This window comes from Candoia aspera, chromosome 17, assembly GCF_035149785.1.
Source record: "Candoia aspera isolate rCanAsp1 chromosome 17, rCanAsp1.hap2, whole genome shotgun sequence".
Lineage (NCBI taxonomy): Eukaryota > Metazoa > Chordata > Lepidosauria > Squamata > Boidae > Candoia > Candoia aspera.
In genome coordinates, this window is record NC_086169.1 from 3,172,510 (window position 1) to 3,188,643 (window position 16,134).

Here is a 16,134-nt window from a genome sequence, read left to right on the forward strand (position 1 = left end):
CCCAAGAAACCAGGGAGGGTCCCTTCTGAGCTTCGTCCTCCACCCATTATGCAGCTGTGGGCTAAGCCGCCTCTTATCCGACCATTCCCAAGGCCGCATCTCTTTGCCCCCTCTCTCAAGGCCTTTCCCACATGCCATTACAGTCTCCAACCCGGAATCAAATACTTCCTCTGGATTTTTCCTTCTTTGCTTGCATTCCTTGAAACGATAGATCAGCACCCCTGCTACCCTGGAATTAGGTTGTAATTAATTGTGACAGTCTGAGGATATTGACCCGCACACGCCTGATTCACATCACTGAATGCGCTCAGACTAGATTTACAAACTGGACTGAGAGTTAAATGTGGACTAGGACGCTGGGAGGCATATCTGATCAGTGTTAGGCAGCGGATCGTTTTAGTTGTCCGGGGTTGAGCTAAGCAGGGTTGGACTTGGTTAGGAACTGGAGGGGAGCTCACCTGAAAATTTTAGGCTAGACTAGGAAGTTGGAAAAAGGTCCTGAAATAAGAGAATGGGAACCCACTTCGATTTTGTTCCCAGGAAAACTGTAGGATGGATTCCTAAAGTCACCAAAGTTAAGGGGAGACCGGAGAGGTATGTACAGGCTTAACGACTGCCCTGTTTAGTGTCCATTCGAAGTTACGACAACGCTGAAAAATTAACCTTACGACCAGTCCTCACATTTACGACTGTCGCAGTGTCGCACGGTCATTTGTACATTTCACAACCGCTTCTGATAAGCAGAGTTGATGAAGAAGCTGGAGGTAAAATCGCAAGTCACGGCCGCGTGATGTCTCGCGTAATGACCTGCGGTGATCCGCTTAACGACCGCAGCAGAAATGAGGTTGTAAGCCCGTCATGGTCACCTGATGTTTTGCTTCACGACCATGTCTTTCAGTGAATGGTTACTTAGCTGGTTGCGTGGTTCTGAATCCCAGATCAATAGTGGACAGTTGCCAAGCGTTGAACAAGCTGGCAAGCCTGGGAGAGCAGCTGCACCCAGCGATTCATTCCGGTGCAGGACCAAAGTCTTGACTTTTCAACCCTTCCTTCCTTCTTCCACCCCACCGTTGCAGGCAGTGAGGGTTGGACGGTCCTCAGTGCATTCGTTGTAGCCGTGTGTTCCTGCTGCTACATCTCACCTTGGGCAAGAGGGCAAACAGACTGAGCGAAATAATACGGCTTGGTTGGTTCGCACAGCACGCCTCCCAAGGCTGGGTGAAAGGGCTTTGCACAACACACCCACCTTGGTTAATTTGAGCCTTGAGTTTTTTTTAAGGCTCGGGTGGTCGGGGAACCCCAGTCCTTTCCCGGAAAAATGGATGATGCCGGTGGCTGAGAATTCTCGCTTTGGTACGAGCTGCCTTTCTGTTCTATTAATTAAAGAATTTTCAGAGCTAATAAATAACAATGTCCAGCAAGGAGGGGAGGGGCCCGAGGGAAACATCAGTCAGCCCGTTGGTGCCCGCGGGCTCCAGGTTGCCTGCTCCCCAGCGACGTGGAGCTGTTGAACCGAATTAAATCCTCATTTGTCCAAGGTTAGTTTGCATCCCAGCCGCCTCCTGAGAATTTTCCAACCTCCTCCGAGAACGGATGGAGTGGGGAACCTAGTTTGCAATCCCTCCTGCCTGGATTTGCTATCTCAGCAGCTCACAAGATTGCTCCTGGCTGGGAGGGCGTTCGCCGGTCTTGGCGCGCCGGCTGTCTCGCCAGCTCGCTCCCTGCAGGGCCCGTGGTTTCACTGGCGTGGCTTCTCCATCTCTCTTCACACTTTGCTTGGCATGTCCTTGGATGCCTGTTCCTTGCTGCCTCACTTGGCCCTCGGTGGGTCAGCTGGCTTGCAACGGGTTAAGCTGGCACACTGGGGACAGAACAGGGACTGAGTGTTGCTCATTTCCCCCCAGAATACCAGGTAGGACCAACATCAAGGGGAAGGCCTTCCCTGTCTTGCGGCCTTGCAAAATCGCCGGGATGTTATTCCCACCAGTGACGGCCTGGCCGAGACAGGGGCATGGGCGATCCAACGCTTCTGGGAAAGATTTGAAGGATGCATCGATTCGGGATCCTTAATCCCCAGGGGAACGTTATTCTCTGTGCCCCGCTGATGTTCTTCGACCGAAGGGGCTCCCCGCTAATGGTTTTCCTCTAAGGGGCTCCAGGCTGTGAAAGTGACACTCTGACATATTTTAACACACACACCCCGCACAACAATCCTGCAAATTTACTTCCTTGCAAGGTAACACCGGGCCAGAAAAAAACAGAAAGGAGACTTTTGTGGGGGCTGCGTGGGACCTGATGTATAGATTGTGTTGTGTGGCATTGCATTGCATTGCGCTGCAAGGCCTCCCCCCCCACAGAGGGTTGGGTCTGGCCAGCTGGGGCACTAAGGTGTAAGGAAAGTAGAGGGAAACGCGGGTGGAATTGGAAATAACCGGACAGCATTCAAATGTAGATCCAAAGAATTCCCCTGTATTGAAATCCAGAGCAGAGGGGAGTCCCCAGCAGAAAGGATGCTAATCCTTTGCCCCCATCCAGAGCTGGTTTCCATAATCCTTTTTGAGTTGGGAGTCTGGAAGATGGGGAGGGGGGGAGGGGGAGGGAAGGCCCCCATAAGAATTCCCTGGCCCCTCTCTCTTCCAAAGCCACCCCCCCCCCCCCGCCTTCCTCTTATAGGCTGGACCAGCATGTGAATAATACAGAACAGTGATTCTCAACCTTGGTTATTTTACGATGTGTGGACTTCAACTCCCAGAATTCCCCAGCCAGCAAGGCTGGCTGGGGAATTCTGGGAGTTGAAGTCCACACATCTTCATGATGCCCTTGAGGATACTTCAAGATGCCAGGCGCTCTGAGATGCCCTTTCTTGCCCAATTCCATTCCACCCTTCCAGCCCCACTGAGAGACTGCCGTACCCCTCCCCTTAATTTTTCTTTTTAGGGGGATGCAGGGAGAAGGCCGACAATCTTAAAAGACATTCCACTTTGTTCGTACCTTCCTTGTCCAGCGAATCCTTTTTGGATCTGTGAGCCTGGATGCTTGGAGAGTGAGGCTGGCGGCAGATAATGAAGGCTATTGTCAGATTTGGGTAAGGGCCAGGGAGGAGATCCATGTGGGGGGAAATGGGCTCTTTTGAGGGCTCTTTTTGAGGTTGCTCTGGGACCAAAGCGCAGATCCCATATCGTTAACCTGTGAATATGGCTGGAGATTGACATCCCTCCTTGCTTCCTTGCTTTCTCTCTCTCTCTCTCTTCTTCCCTCCCTCCCTTCCATCCACCATGCCTCTCTCCTTCCTCCTTCCTTCCTCCTTCCTCCCATCCCTCTATCCTTCCTTCCCTGTCTCCTTCCTTTATTCCTTCTTTCCTTCCATCCATCCCTCTCTCCTTCCTTCCATCCATCCATCTCTCCTTCCTTCCTCCTCCCTCCTTCCACCCATCCCTCTCTCCTTCCTTCCCTCCTTCCTTCGTTCCTTCCTTCCATCCATCCCTCCTTCCTTCCTTTCCTCTCTCCTTCCTTCCACCCATCCCTCTCTCCTTCCTTCCCTCCCTCTTTCCTTCTACCCATTCCTCTCTCCTTCCTTCCCTCCTTCCTTCGTTCCTTCCATCCATCCATCCCTCCTTCCTTCCTTTCCTCTCTCCTTCCTTCCACCCATCCCTCTCTCCTTCCTTCCCTCCCTCTTTCCTTCTACCCATCCCTCTCTCTTTCCTTCCTTCCTTCCTTCTCCACCCAGCACCAAGCAATCTGTGAATTATCTTCCTCCCCTCTCTCCTTCCTTCCATTTTGTGGTATTTGCGGGGAGGAGAGGTTTGCCAACCAGAGTTCAGGCTTCAGGGAGAAGGGAATGAGGTCAAAGTTGGTGCTGAGGACACTTGAACACCTCCAATCAGAGGCAGTCAAGGTGACACTTACAAACTTAAGAACAGCTGCCACCATTAGGGGGCAGCAGAGAGAGGGGGAAGTGCTACATCTTTGCTGCCCCCTAATGGCCCAATAGGGTATTGGACTCCAGATCTGCAAACCTTGCTTCAGGTTGGAGTCAGTCTGAAACCAGGCTGGTTTTACAAAGGGAGGGTGTTCAGATCAGAGATGGAAGCTGAGCTGGGAGGATCTAGTTGTGGGGAGAAGCCAAGTCAAAATCTGGGCACTCAGTGGAGCCATAGGATGCGCTCCATCCCGAGCTGGATCAGGACATGAAGATCTCTTGAAGCTTTTGCTCCACCCGTTTTTTGAATCAGGACCAGGGAAAGCCCAGCCGGTTGATAGCTTTGCACCTGAAGCCCAGGGACAGGGCCCAGATCTTAGCCGGCCTGGCGTAGCTTTCCCTGGATCTCTGGGGGAATTCGCGGAGCACGGCGTAGCGGTGTAGCGGCAAGACGTTGAACAGAGCCGACGAACCAGAAGGGCCTCATTCAATTTTAACGAGTTAAAAAGGGAAACCGGAAATAGAACAATGGGGAAAACCTTGGGGAATTAAGGGGTAAATTATTTGATTGGATCTTCCCCTTCTGCTTGATGTCGTTGGAGGGTAGAAGAGAAAGCCTATCTTCTTTGCCAGGAGAAGGAAAATTCCTTTTCAGGGTCTGCTGATCCTGCACTATAGTCATTTGGCGCTGCTTCCTCGGCCGCTAGTCCCGTGCACATTCAGACGGAGTTTGAGGATCCTGACAGGGTGGCCGGAATGTCGGTTTATCCGCCGTTGGTTGAGATTAAAAGAAACCACCTTCGCTTTGATCTGGGGGCCCTGTGGCGCTTGTGACTATCTCGTAGGAGCAGACAGGCCCTTTGCGCATGGACAGCGGGCCTCTGCCCTTCTCTCCCACCCTCGCCCGATTGTGTATTTTCGCCAGCCAGGCTTTGAAAATAACTCCTGCGTGTGCAGGGAACCCCAGCTGCCAACTAATTGGAAATGGAGCAGGAGTTTGGGGACCCCCATAAATGACTTGGGGCTCTAGGTTCTGCCTGCCAGGATTAGTCCCACCTCCTCCTGCCAGGGCAAAGAGATTTGGGCGTTGCCCAGGGCCCGCAAAATGCAGGTTCCCAGCCCTGTCCTGCTCCTGAATCCCCAGTTATAGTACAGCCTATCCTGGGTTGGTCAGCGTGTCCAGAGTCTTTTGGGAAGCGAGTGGCTGATCCGTGGCCTGCAGAAATGTATATATTTTTTGCAAATTATTCTCCAGGGGCCAAATAATCCCTATGGGGCTTTGCATGCCTACAAGCTGCCCCTGGTTCTATTCAGGCCTCTTCTTGTGGTCTGCTGGCCTCCACGCAATTTGTGCTGCCCCCAGCTACCCCTTCCCCCCTCCTTCAGCTGGGATGAGGGTCAGGGTGGCGGGAGCCCTTATGGTGCCCAGCCGCCCTCATGCCGGGGCCTCTGTGCCACCCCGGCGGTGCAGTGCTCCCGCCTGCATCTTCTCACACCCACTGTATGTTTATTTATTTAATGAATAATTTATACCACTCCGCTTGACAATCTCCATTATCACGCCCCACTCCCCTCTTCACCGAGGCTTGCTCCAGCTGCAGAGTTTCGCCCCCCACCCCCCCACTCCCAGGCAATGATTTATTGAACACTGTCTATGCACTGCACGACGAACTGTCACAGGAAGCCATGGTTAAATATTAAGCAGACCGGGAGGAGGCAAATCACACAGTAGGTTCTCCCCGTTCACCGCCCCCCCCTGCAAACATGCACCCTCTAGATCTACCTGCAAAGGAGAGGTTTCATACCAGCAGATTTTTTTTTTCCTTCTCCGCCTGCCCAGCTCGCGAGAAATTTGAGAAGAAGGGGAGGGCAGGTGAATCGGTTGACATTGTAGTTGCTGACTAGTTGCGGTTAGATTGGCTCGGCCAGCGCTCGGTCTCCTGGGCCGCCCTGCGAGGAAGAATATGCCAGTGAAGCATTTAGGCTATTTTCACATTTCTCATCTTTATCTCTGTAGCTCAGCTCCCCTTTTACATCATTACAGCTGGAGGCTCACCCGGCAAAGGAAATTAGAGGGTTAGAGCTCAGGTGCTTCCTTGATATCCCCATTTCGCAGGCCAGGAAAACTGAGGCTGGGGGATCTTTCACAGAGGCGGAATCCGTTAAGGCCGGGCCTTTGACTTTCTTTAGACAACATGTCCTCAAGTGCTTCTGAATGGCATGTGGTCGCCCGGCACCCGTCTCCCAATCCACAACAGGGGCTCTGGGGTGGCTCGCTTCCAACGTGAGTGTGGCATCGGTTGGCAGGCCTTTTTTCTCCCTCTCCCTGGCGTTCTCCCAGTTGCTAGCATGTGGGAACGCAGCCGCCTGCCATCAGCTCAGGAAAATGAGTCAGAGCTGAAAAGCGACAAAGAGCCACCCCCTCACGCTCCACCAAGCCAGATCCGAGCGGCCACGTTTGATCCCGATGGGTCGGGAAAAGGGTGGTGAGCTTGGATGGGTCCGGGTCCTGGCAAAGGGAGACTTTGGGACTAACTGGCATGGGGGGACATTCTTCACCCTGCTGGCTGGTAACCGGGTTGGAAGGGTGCAGATAAAACCTCAGCAACCTTACATACGTGTACTTGTGTCACGAGCATGCAATTTTCCACGTTGTCTTTATTCTGCAGGTGCCACATTGGGCCTTGGGATCCCTGCCTGTGTGGCACCAACCGTAGCGTATGTGGCGGTGTGCGTTGCGGGGAAGTGCGCTTGCGTCTTCTCCATCCGCAAACGCGCACTCTGCAAGGGGAGTTATTTCTGTGCCACCAGGCGTGCAAGAGTGGGGTTTTCCCCCTCCTGCGCACGGGTGACAGCGAATGGCAGAAGGTGGTGACTGGCACACTGTGACAGACAGAAAGACAGCACATTTCTCAGTTTCCTGCCACGAAACAACAGCCGGATAACCCGTTCCTTGCTCCGTCTTTCACCATTCCACACACACAACAGCGTGCGCGCGCGCACGCACACACACACACACACCCTTCTTTGGCTGGCTGCCAAGAACTCATCTCTCACTGGCACTGCCCGTTCTCGCTTTCGGCACTGGCTGTGCTGTCAGCCCGCCATGGTTCCTGACGGCTGCGCTGTGGGCGGGAGACGGGGGGGTTGGTTTAGCAAGCAGCGGGACTCAATCTTGTCACTGGGGGAAAGCCAACGGGAGGATGCCAAGCAGTGCTGCTGGAACGGCCTCCGTCACATGGCTTTGGCAAACTTGGCAGCCCCACAAACAAACGGGACGGCAGGCGATTGGCGCTGCACGTCCGTTCTGTGGACGCCCTTGAGAGGAACGAGCGTAGCGTTCTCCAGCGGACCCTTTTACCTGCGCAGTCATGCTCTCAAGCAACAGACTCTAAGTCCTGCAGGCAGCCATGTGTTTCTTCTGCGACTGATTTATTACATTTCTTTTCCGCCGCAATTGTACAACATCCCTTGTTCCCCCACCATCCAGACCATGCCAATATTGTCCCCCGCCAAACGGGGCAGATCTGAATACGATATTTTTGCCGTGTTCCCCTTTCCTACAACGTTCACTTCATTCCGACGGCAAAAGGAACGACACCCCGTTTTCACCTTCGCTGCGCCACCACACGCATCTTTCGTCACATTTCCCTTCCTCGTTTTTTCCATGTGGGGAAAACTGATCAGGGTCTTCTGTGGATTTTTCAAATCCTGGGTAACACATGTGCTATCGGTAGCTTTTGAAGTGGTAGAATCTCTTAACTCTTTCGGCGCTGCAGAGTTTGTGAAAACCTCCCACCGGGTTTTGGGGAAATAAATCTCTGGCTGGTTTAATCACCAGGGCTTCTTGCAAGTGGTTCCCCAATATTTTCAGTTTTGTAGGGAATTCAGTCTTCCAAGTGATTCAAGTCCTTTGACAGCTCCGATCTTGCGACCGTCTGGTTCAATTCAGGTGTAGCTGGTTTGGCCTATGGTGTATCACAGCAGCAACAGAAACTTTTGAAATGGGCAGATTTTCCTAAAACAGAGGCAGATATTGCATCTTCGACAGTCAATCCGTCCTGAATCATTTGGATAGTCCCTCAATAAGAGATGGTGGAATTTTTGTTTGGGTCACTGTCTGAATAGCTCTTCTGGGTTTCCAACATTCGTCCTTCTTCGTGTTTTCTGAAGACGGAGTCGTGCCAAAGATTGTGGAGCGTCTGGCCTCGCTGCCTTGGCGACCCTCCTTGGTTTGGGGCAGTCTACCTTGAAGAGAAACTAGAACAGAAGACCCCCCCTATGGTGGGGGGAGGCTGTGCTGCCTGTAGGAGGTTGGAGAGAAGGAGGGGTCTTGTGATCCAGTGAAACTCAAATTATCATACTCCAGGGCAAGGGAAGCATCTGACTCAGCCTGTCTCCATCCAGGGTGCTCCAGATGTGCTAGACAGTGGCAATTAGGGGAGAGATGAATTAAGGAAGAGGGGGGCCCACCGCCCCCACCCCCATTTCCTTGCCACTTCCCCCACCCCCCAAGAAGAAGAGCTGGTTTTAACTCCTCACGCAAGGACTCCGGCATGCGGCAGGTTAATGGCGCAGCTGTTTCCCACGTCCTGCACCACCAAATCATCTAGGGCTTCCTCCCCCACATCTCCCTCCCTCCCTCCCTCTCTCATCCTCGCCCCCCACGCCCCCCCCCTCCGCTCCAACCATCAGCCCTTCAGAGCCTGTTTTTTTTCCCCCCGTGTTGCATTTTCTCCACTTCACTTCCCCATGATGAATAATTAATAGACGCTTTTTTTGGCAGTTCGGCGTTCTTTTCCCAGCCACCTCCCTTTTCACAAGTTGTCTCCCTTCTCTTCCTCCTCCTCCCCCCCCACCCCTGTTACGGGCTGGTATTGGAATAACTTCCTTTTCTCCCCCCCCCCCCCCATGGGCAGAGACAGGCTCGCCTTCCATTCCTGTGGATCGCCAGAGATGAACCCCTCTATCCACACTGCTGGTTGCAAAACACCAGAATGGGCCAGGGGGGCTTCTGCAAACCATGTTTGGCTTGCCCCTTCGCGAGCAGAGCCCCCCTTGGCACCCCGGGCATTGCCATCTTGTGTTATTCCAAGCCCCCCCTGCCCCACCCCAAAGTCCTTAGTCCTCAACTCTTAGATCAGCCATCAAGTTGGGCCCTGAAATTTCCTGCTTCCTGCCAACTTGCATGATTACATTTACGGACGAGGTAGCACACCGGGGTTTGTTCAACGCACTTAACTTGGTTAGGGAATTAACCCGTTTCCTGGGTGGGCAGGAAAGATCCACTCGTCAGCTAACCCAAACAGGCCCGATTTGAGCGATGTGCTAAGCCACGGAAAGGTGACTCCGCTTAGCATGTGTGAATGGAGCCACTGGGCCTTAAACCCGCTTTGTTGGGGTTGTGCATCCGGAATTGGAAGCAGCCCGTGTGAGGCCATGTGAAGGTGCTGGGCTGGCATCAGGAAGATTTTGGTTCAATCTGCCCCCCAGGCATGGAAACTCCCTGGGGGACTACAGGCCAATCAGCTTTGCCTACCTGGCAGGGTTGCTGTTGGGGGAAAACATCACAAGAAAACCTTACATATGCCACCTTGAACTTTGGGCTGAAAGGCAGGATCTATACCAGATCAGTAAACAATAAACCCCTTTTTTACGTCCCTCATTAAACCTTCAGAACACAATTCCCGCTGAAAATGGCCAGCCTGTTTTTCTGTCCCCCAAAATGGACACACCACCGGACTCTTGCAGAAAAAAACCATTTTCGCTCCCAAGTTCTGGTCTTGCTCGTCGACCCCGCCTTCCACAAAACTCGGCTTGTGCCTTCCTTTATCCCCTTTTCCTCTCTCCATGCCACCCCTGCGGTTCCCCGTTTCGGACTGTAAGCTCCTTGGGGCGGCACCCTGTCCGTGGGAAAACGAGACTGTGTTCGCGTGTCCAAATTGTTGTGCAAATGGGGAATGTGGTCCGACTAACCAGGATGGTTTTGTTCAAGCTGGGGAAGCCCAGAGGAGCACATGAGGGTAGGGAAAAGGAATACCAGGTGTAGTATATGTAAATGTATATGCGGGCATATATGGGTGTGTGATTTCCTTTTCCTGTTACCTTGAACTTGGCAAGACATACCTGTTGAAAGCACCAGGGACTCGAATTGCGAATTGCGCAAGCAGGGGTTTGGCTCCAGGGAGAAGGGGGGGGCGGGGAAGGGAGGGGGGTAAGCAGCACCCAGGGCCTGGCATTGCTTCTGTTACTCATCCTTTGGCAGGCAGGATCAAGTTGTCAGCAGAGGATCTGCAGAAAAACATGGAGTGGAAAGAGGGATTTGAAGGCAATAACAGAAGCGGGGCAGCTGGAGGATGGGAAGCTGGCTTTGGGGGGAGCAGATACTCTCCTCCTCCTCTTCCTCTTCCTTTCAGGCTAGGGAGGGAGGGAGGGAGGAAAAGAGATGGAGGGAGGGAGGGAGGGAGGGAGGGAAAGATGGATAGATGGATAGTCAGACAGGGAACTTATTTATTTATTGTGTGACAGGGAAGGAAAGAAAAAAAGAAAGAATAGGTAGGGGAGGAAGGAAGGAAGGAAAGAAAAGATAGAGATGAGGAAGGGAGGGAGGGAGGGAGGGAGGGAGGGATAGACGGGAGGGAGGAAGGAAGGAAAAGATAGACAGACAGACAGACGAGGGAGGGAGGGAGGAAAAATAGACAGGGAGGGAGCGAGATAGAAGACCAGAGGAAGGAAGGAAGGAAGGAAGGAAATAAATCCCAAATATAATTGGCCAGAGGTTTGGAGACGGCTAATCAGTGCAATGCAAGTTAGACATAAAAGTAGCCCTATAATAATATTTTAATTGAGATCAGCCAGTTGTCTGTCTTAATAAAGGCCTCGCCTCACCCTGGGTTCCAGGCAGAAAAAAAAGGGGAGGCTGTGGGCGCCCCTTCTCCCCTTTCTGAACGGAAGGGAAACTTTACTCTGGAGGTTGCAGGAAAGGAGCCGCCGTCTTACTTTCTCTCCCGTTTGCGCAACAGCAAGGAAAGACAAAAATCTAATAAGGAAATAGCTGTTAATTTAAGCAAGGAAGGTTTGTGCCAGCAGCCACAGTCCAAGGGCAAAGCTGGCAGTGGGGCGGGGGGGGGGGGGTTGGGCAGGGCGCAGTGCTGGGTCATTGTGGGTGAAAAAGGGGGGGGGTGAATAAAGGAAGGAATGAATGAATGAATGGGCCGGATATTGCCTGCTAAAAGGAGATGGGGAGGTGGAAGCAAACAACTGGTTGTGAGTTGTGTGAATGCAACAGCAGAGAAGTAGGAGGGGAGGACGGTCCTATTAACAGTGTTGGGTTTTGTTTAAATATAAGGAAAAACACCCTTAGGAAGAAGTCTCCCTCGCTAAGATGAGGCTTCACAAAGGTGGAGTGGGTTTTCCTGCACTTGGCAGTGGGTGGGGCTAGATGACCTTTAGGGTTCATTCCCGCTCCACCGTTCTGTGATTCTGTCAGCAGGGAGGCACATCGCAGATCGGGGCCTTGCCCACACACAAGTCTAGCCAGGACATGAGTTGCTGGCTTTGAGCTCGGCTGGCTACGGGACCCCCAGCAATTCCGGTCCAACCTGAGATTGGCCAAATCCGCCTTCAAAGAAGGACAGACAGCCGTTTGGTCCCCTTACGGGATACGCCATGTGGGGAAAACAGGAGCTTCAGAACAGGCCGGTCAAAAACAGGACTTGAAGTCCAACCAGCAACCTCAGATGTGTGTTTGCCGACGCCAGGCCAATGCTCGGCGTGCCCTTGCAACACGTTCCCCAAGGTCTCTCAACCCAGGATCCTGCTTTCAACAGCGGTCAGCCAGTGCCTTCCGAAAAGCCACCTCTCCCATGTTTGCAGAGGTGCAAGTTGGTAAATTTAGACTCTGGACATTTGGGGGGGGAGGGTGAACTGCTGTCCCAGTAGCGAGGGGCATGATTTTATTGGAAAGGCGACCCACTCGCTCTGGCTCGGTCGGAAGGGGAACGGCCCTTCCGCAGGCCAAACCCGGCCCGCGCGGGGGGCTCGCTCTGCATCCCAAGCGATACACACGTGTTTTGGAAAGTGGAGCTTGGTTTGAAGAGAGGGCACAGGCCTCCCCTCCGTCCATTTGTGCAGGCACTGGGCAAACACGTTCAGTTTTGAAGGCCCCGAAAGAATGCACATTGCCGTTTTGTAAAAGGAGGGCAGCTGCCCCACGCACCCCACGGAGGAAGGAAGGGTGCAGCCGGCTGGGGCTGGCTTGTCCGGCCCAGGACATGGTCCTGCCCTGGCCTGCGGCTTTCGGCAGCATTCCTGGCGCGCTGCATCCAACTCGGCCGCAGCCTGGCGTGTTCAGGCAAGGCAGGCCCCTGGCTGCTGCAGAGTCTCCCCACTGGGTGGGCAGGCGTCTGTCGCACGGCCTCCTAGCTCAGCGTTTCTGGGCACACGCCGAGGCTTGGGTGGCCCGGCCCTGACGCTCCCCTGGATCCTTGCCCGAGGCTGACGTGGGACCTGTGCGTGGGGCAGGGCGCCGCGCCCCTCGTCTTGCCGGCCGCGAGACTGATGCGGGAGACGGGTGGCCGGGCTGCCGGCCGCGAGAGGCAGGGCGTTTGCACGGCCTCAGAGGCACTCTTCTCTCCCCTTGCTACAGAAGCCCAACCTTGAGTAGGGCTTCTAAAACTGGCCCTGCCTCTGCTCTACTCCCGAGTTTAACAACCGGGAAGGCGCCTAGCAGAGGCGCTTAATTAGCATCCCAGGAATGGCTTGCACCTCTGTACATGCTCAGAAGCCCCATCCTCTGGGGTATTCACAGACCGAGTCTAATAGAAACGGGAGAAGCAGCAGCATCCGGCAAGATTTTTTTTTTGGGTTCCTCCCTCCCTACCTGGGGCAGGGAAGGGGGGGTCCCCAAAGGGGGCGTGGCGTCGGAGCCTGCCTCCCCGCGCGGGCCCCGCCCCTCCGGTGCCAAAGGAACCTAAGTCCTCGCTGAAAAGCTGGCGAAGGCGCAGCGTGGGGAGCCCGTGGGAAAACGCCGCGGCGCGCGGGCGGCGGGCGCGCGCCGGCGCGAGGGGGCGGTCCCGGGCCGGGGGCGCGCGAGGAGGAGCCGGGGCGGCGCTGGAGGCTTCGGCGGCGGCGGCGGCGGCGGCTGGGCAGCGCTCGGCTCCGGCGCTCCTCTCCGCTCCGCTCCGGGCGCGGGCTCGGCTCGGCGCGGCGGCCGGCCGGCCGGCGGGCGGGATGGCCCGGCTCTCGCTGCCTCCGCTCTGCCCGCCGCTGCTGCTCCTGCTGCTCTGCCGCGGCGGCTTCGGCAACCGGCACGCGGTGCATTGGAACAGCTCCAACCCGCAGTGAGTACCGGGGCGGGCGCGGCGCTCGCGGAGAAGGGCGGGGGGGGGCGCGAGCGCGCGGCCGGGTAGCGGGGGGGGGTCCGGGCGCGGGGGGGGCGCGCGTCGCGGGACCCGGGGCTGTGCGGAGCAGGGAGGGTCCTCCGCCGCCCGCCCGTCCGTCGGTCGGTCGGTCGGTCCCTCCGTGGCCGTCTCCGGAGCTCGAGACGGAGCCCCAGATTGCGCCTTCCTGCCTCGTCTGGCGGCTGTCTGGACGGGGACCCCCGCCCCTTCCCTTCCCCTTCCCCCCGCCCCCTCCCAAGTCAAGGCTTCGTGGCCTCTCCGTAGCTGGGGATCACGGATTTGCAGCTGGCTGGCTGGCTGGCCGGCCGGGGGCTGGGTGGCGGGGGGAGCTCGCTTTGCAAAAGCCACCCGCGCTTGCCCGCCCGCCCCCCTCCTGCCCTCCGGGCGCCGCTTCTCTTCTCCTGCCCAGCGGCTGTTTCGTGGTCCGGCGCGGGGGGACGTGGCTGATGGGTCGCGGGAAGCGTGCCGTGGGAACGCGCGCCCTTTGCTCTGCAGCGGAGGGTGTGGGGGGGGACGAGTGGCCCCTGCTCCGAGGCGCGCTCCCTTGCCCCTGCCCCTGCCCCACCGATTGAATGCCAGCGCCGGCGGGCGACCCCCTTGCCGGGCGCGGACGCGATCGGTGGGGTGCTTTGTGCGTCGGAGTGCGCGTGTCATGACCTATTTTCCCCCTGATTTTTTTCCCCCTCTTCCTTCCTCCGCTTTCCTTGAGCCTAGGTGTGACTGCAGACGGCAGGCCCGGGCCACCGAGTCCGTGGGTGGGTGGCTGGCTGGCTGGCTTGCTCGACCTGACGCGGGCGCACCCAGCTGTCTTGATCGACGCTCCTGCACCCACGGAGGTGGGGGGGGAGGGGAAGAATTCAGCGCTCCTGCTCTGGCTGCCAACCCCAGGGCACCCCGTGGCACGTGCCCAGGCAACGCCAGGCGTCCCTGGGGAATTGGGCGAGGTTGTGTATTTGCAAGCCGGCTCTGGGGAAAAAGGGGGGTGGGATGCTGCAATTCGGCAGTGGTGGGTTCAGGGGCAGGAACCCCCCAACTGGCCTGTCCAGGCTGCCCCCCTCCCTGCCCTTGGCAAATCCAGACTGCCCCTGCAAATCTCTTGCCATCACCCTGCCTTTGCAAAGCTGGTGGAGGGCGCTCTTAACACCACCACCCCCCTTAAGGTGGCAGGTCTACCCATAGGAAAAGTGTGGCTTTCTTGGGGGGGCGTTATTTGCCTCCCACACACACGTGCACCCCCACCCCCGCTTGATGTTTCCTCCTGTGGTTTCTGGTGCCCTGATCAGGATCCTGGGTTGGGCCCCTGGACCACCATGGGGCTGCCTGCCCGAACAGTGTTTTTTTCTTGGCTTTTTCTCTCAGCGCGATACAGGCTGAGTGCTCCAGATGACTTCTGAACCTTCTCTGCGTGGCCGGCTCAAATGCCGGTGCAGGATACTTTCCTTCCTTCCTTCCTTCCTTCCTTCCTTCCTGGGCCTGGCAGGGCGAACCGCCACCATGGGAAGCTGCTCTGATTTTTGCCCACCACAGCTGCAGACTCGGTTCTCGACTGGAGGGCCAGACAGTGCGAGAGAATCATTGCATGCATGCTTGGTACATTCTCCCCCCCCCCCACCCTTCCCCATGGTGGGGCTGCCTTTCCTCTTGCTCTCAGCCAGCCAGAGCAGCCTGGCTGGGAACTCTGGGAGTTGTAGTCTGGCACCACCGATCCCGGAACCGAGCAGCCTAGATTCCCTTTGCTCCAAATTGTAAAAAGTGCCTTTTGCCCTTCGCAGGGAAACGGAAGGGAGCGTGTTGGCATTCCCTCTTCCTTTGCTTCCTTGGGCAATCTTTCTCTTGCCTATATACATATTTATAATAAATCAACGGCTGGTTGAAGCAATAATTTGGGAATTGTCATGGCTGCCGAGGGAAGCCGCAGGGAACCGGATCGGGGAGGGGGCGTGTGAGAACGGCGGTTGCCTGTTATCTCTGAAGCCCCACTCGCAGCCACCGAAAAGCCCCACAAAGAGGGGGGACACTGTTCAGAGGCTGCCCCCTCTTGGTTTTCCACGGGCACAAAGTGGCACGGGTGCCACCAGGCTCCAGGCACCCCCATTTGCTGGGTCCTGCCCAACCCGCCTGTCCTGCAGTGCCCAACTCCATGCGCGGAAGCCGAAGAGGACCAACGGAGTGGGCACTGGGGTCCTGCCGGGCTGGGCTGCCATTGGTACCCCTCTCCGGCCCGCCCCAGCGTGCCTCTTCTGCCCTGTCCGTCTGTCCTTGTGCATCTGGCTCTCACGCCCTCCGTCCACATCCCTCCCATCTCCTTTATGCCTCGAGAGCACCGTTGCCTTTGAGAATGTCTCCTGAGGCGGAAGCCCGGCGCCCATAAATTGTGCCTGTGAATCGGGTTCTGGCGGGCACCGAACAATGGCGGAGAGCGTGACGCGGGGGCCATTTTTTTCTCCCCCCCCCTTCTCCCTCTTTTCATCCGCGCCTCTTGCTTGAACCTTGCTAACTTGGCCTGTGCATCGCTGGCAGGGAGGTGCAGAGGCATTTGAAACCGTGGTTGCTAAGGAGATGCTCAGGTGAAGCTCTTCTGGTGTGCTGCACTGCCTCAGTGGCCTGGGTCCTGCCAGGTCAGAGGTCCCTTTCCTTAACTTGGGGGGAGCCCCCGCAAAACCCCCCGCAAAGCCCCGCAGATGAGCTGCAGCCGCCGCAGCAGGGCCCGCCTCCTCTCAGGCCTGTTCCCCTTCCAAGGGGGTGCTCCGGGGTGGGGACCCCATCCTAGTCGGGGTCCCTTCGGAGCTCCGGCCCTACAACACCCCGATGGGG

At 56.3% G+C, this 16,134-nt stretch overlaps 1 protein-coding gene across 1 annotated transcript in view; it reads left to right on the forward strand.

The window, feature by feature from the left end:
* Positions 1 to 1,325: 1,325 nt before the first annotated feature.
* The window catches only part of LOC134506838 (uncharacterized), a 42,698-nt gene continuing 27,889 nt past the window's right edge, over positions 1,326 to 16,134 (forward strand). Inside the window, exons 1-8 of the mRNA XM_063317201.1 lie at positions 1,326 to 1,353; positions 1,479 to 1,538; positions 4,233 to 4,359; positions 5,306 to 5,420; positions 6,110 to 6,203; positions 6,261 to 6,405; positions 6,589 to 6,767; positions 12,810 to 13,260. Coding sequence (XP_063173271.1) covers positions 1,326 to 1,353; positions 1,479 to 1,538; positions 4,233 to 4,359; positions 5,306 to 5,420; positions 6,110 to 6,203; positions 6,261 to 6,405; positions 6,589 to 6,767; positions 12,810 to 13,260 — 1,199 coding nt within the window. The remainder of the gene's footprint in view (positions 1,354 to 1,478; positions 1,539 to 4,232; positions 4,360 to 5,305; positions 5,421 to 6,109; positions 6,204 to 6,260; positions 6,406 to 6,588; positions 6,768 to 12,809; positions 13,261 to 16,134) is intronic.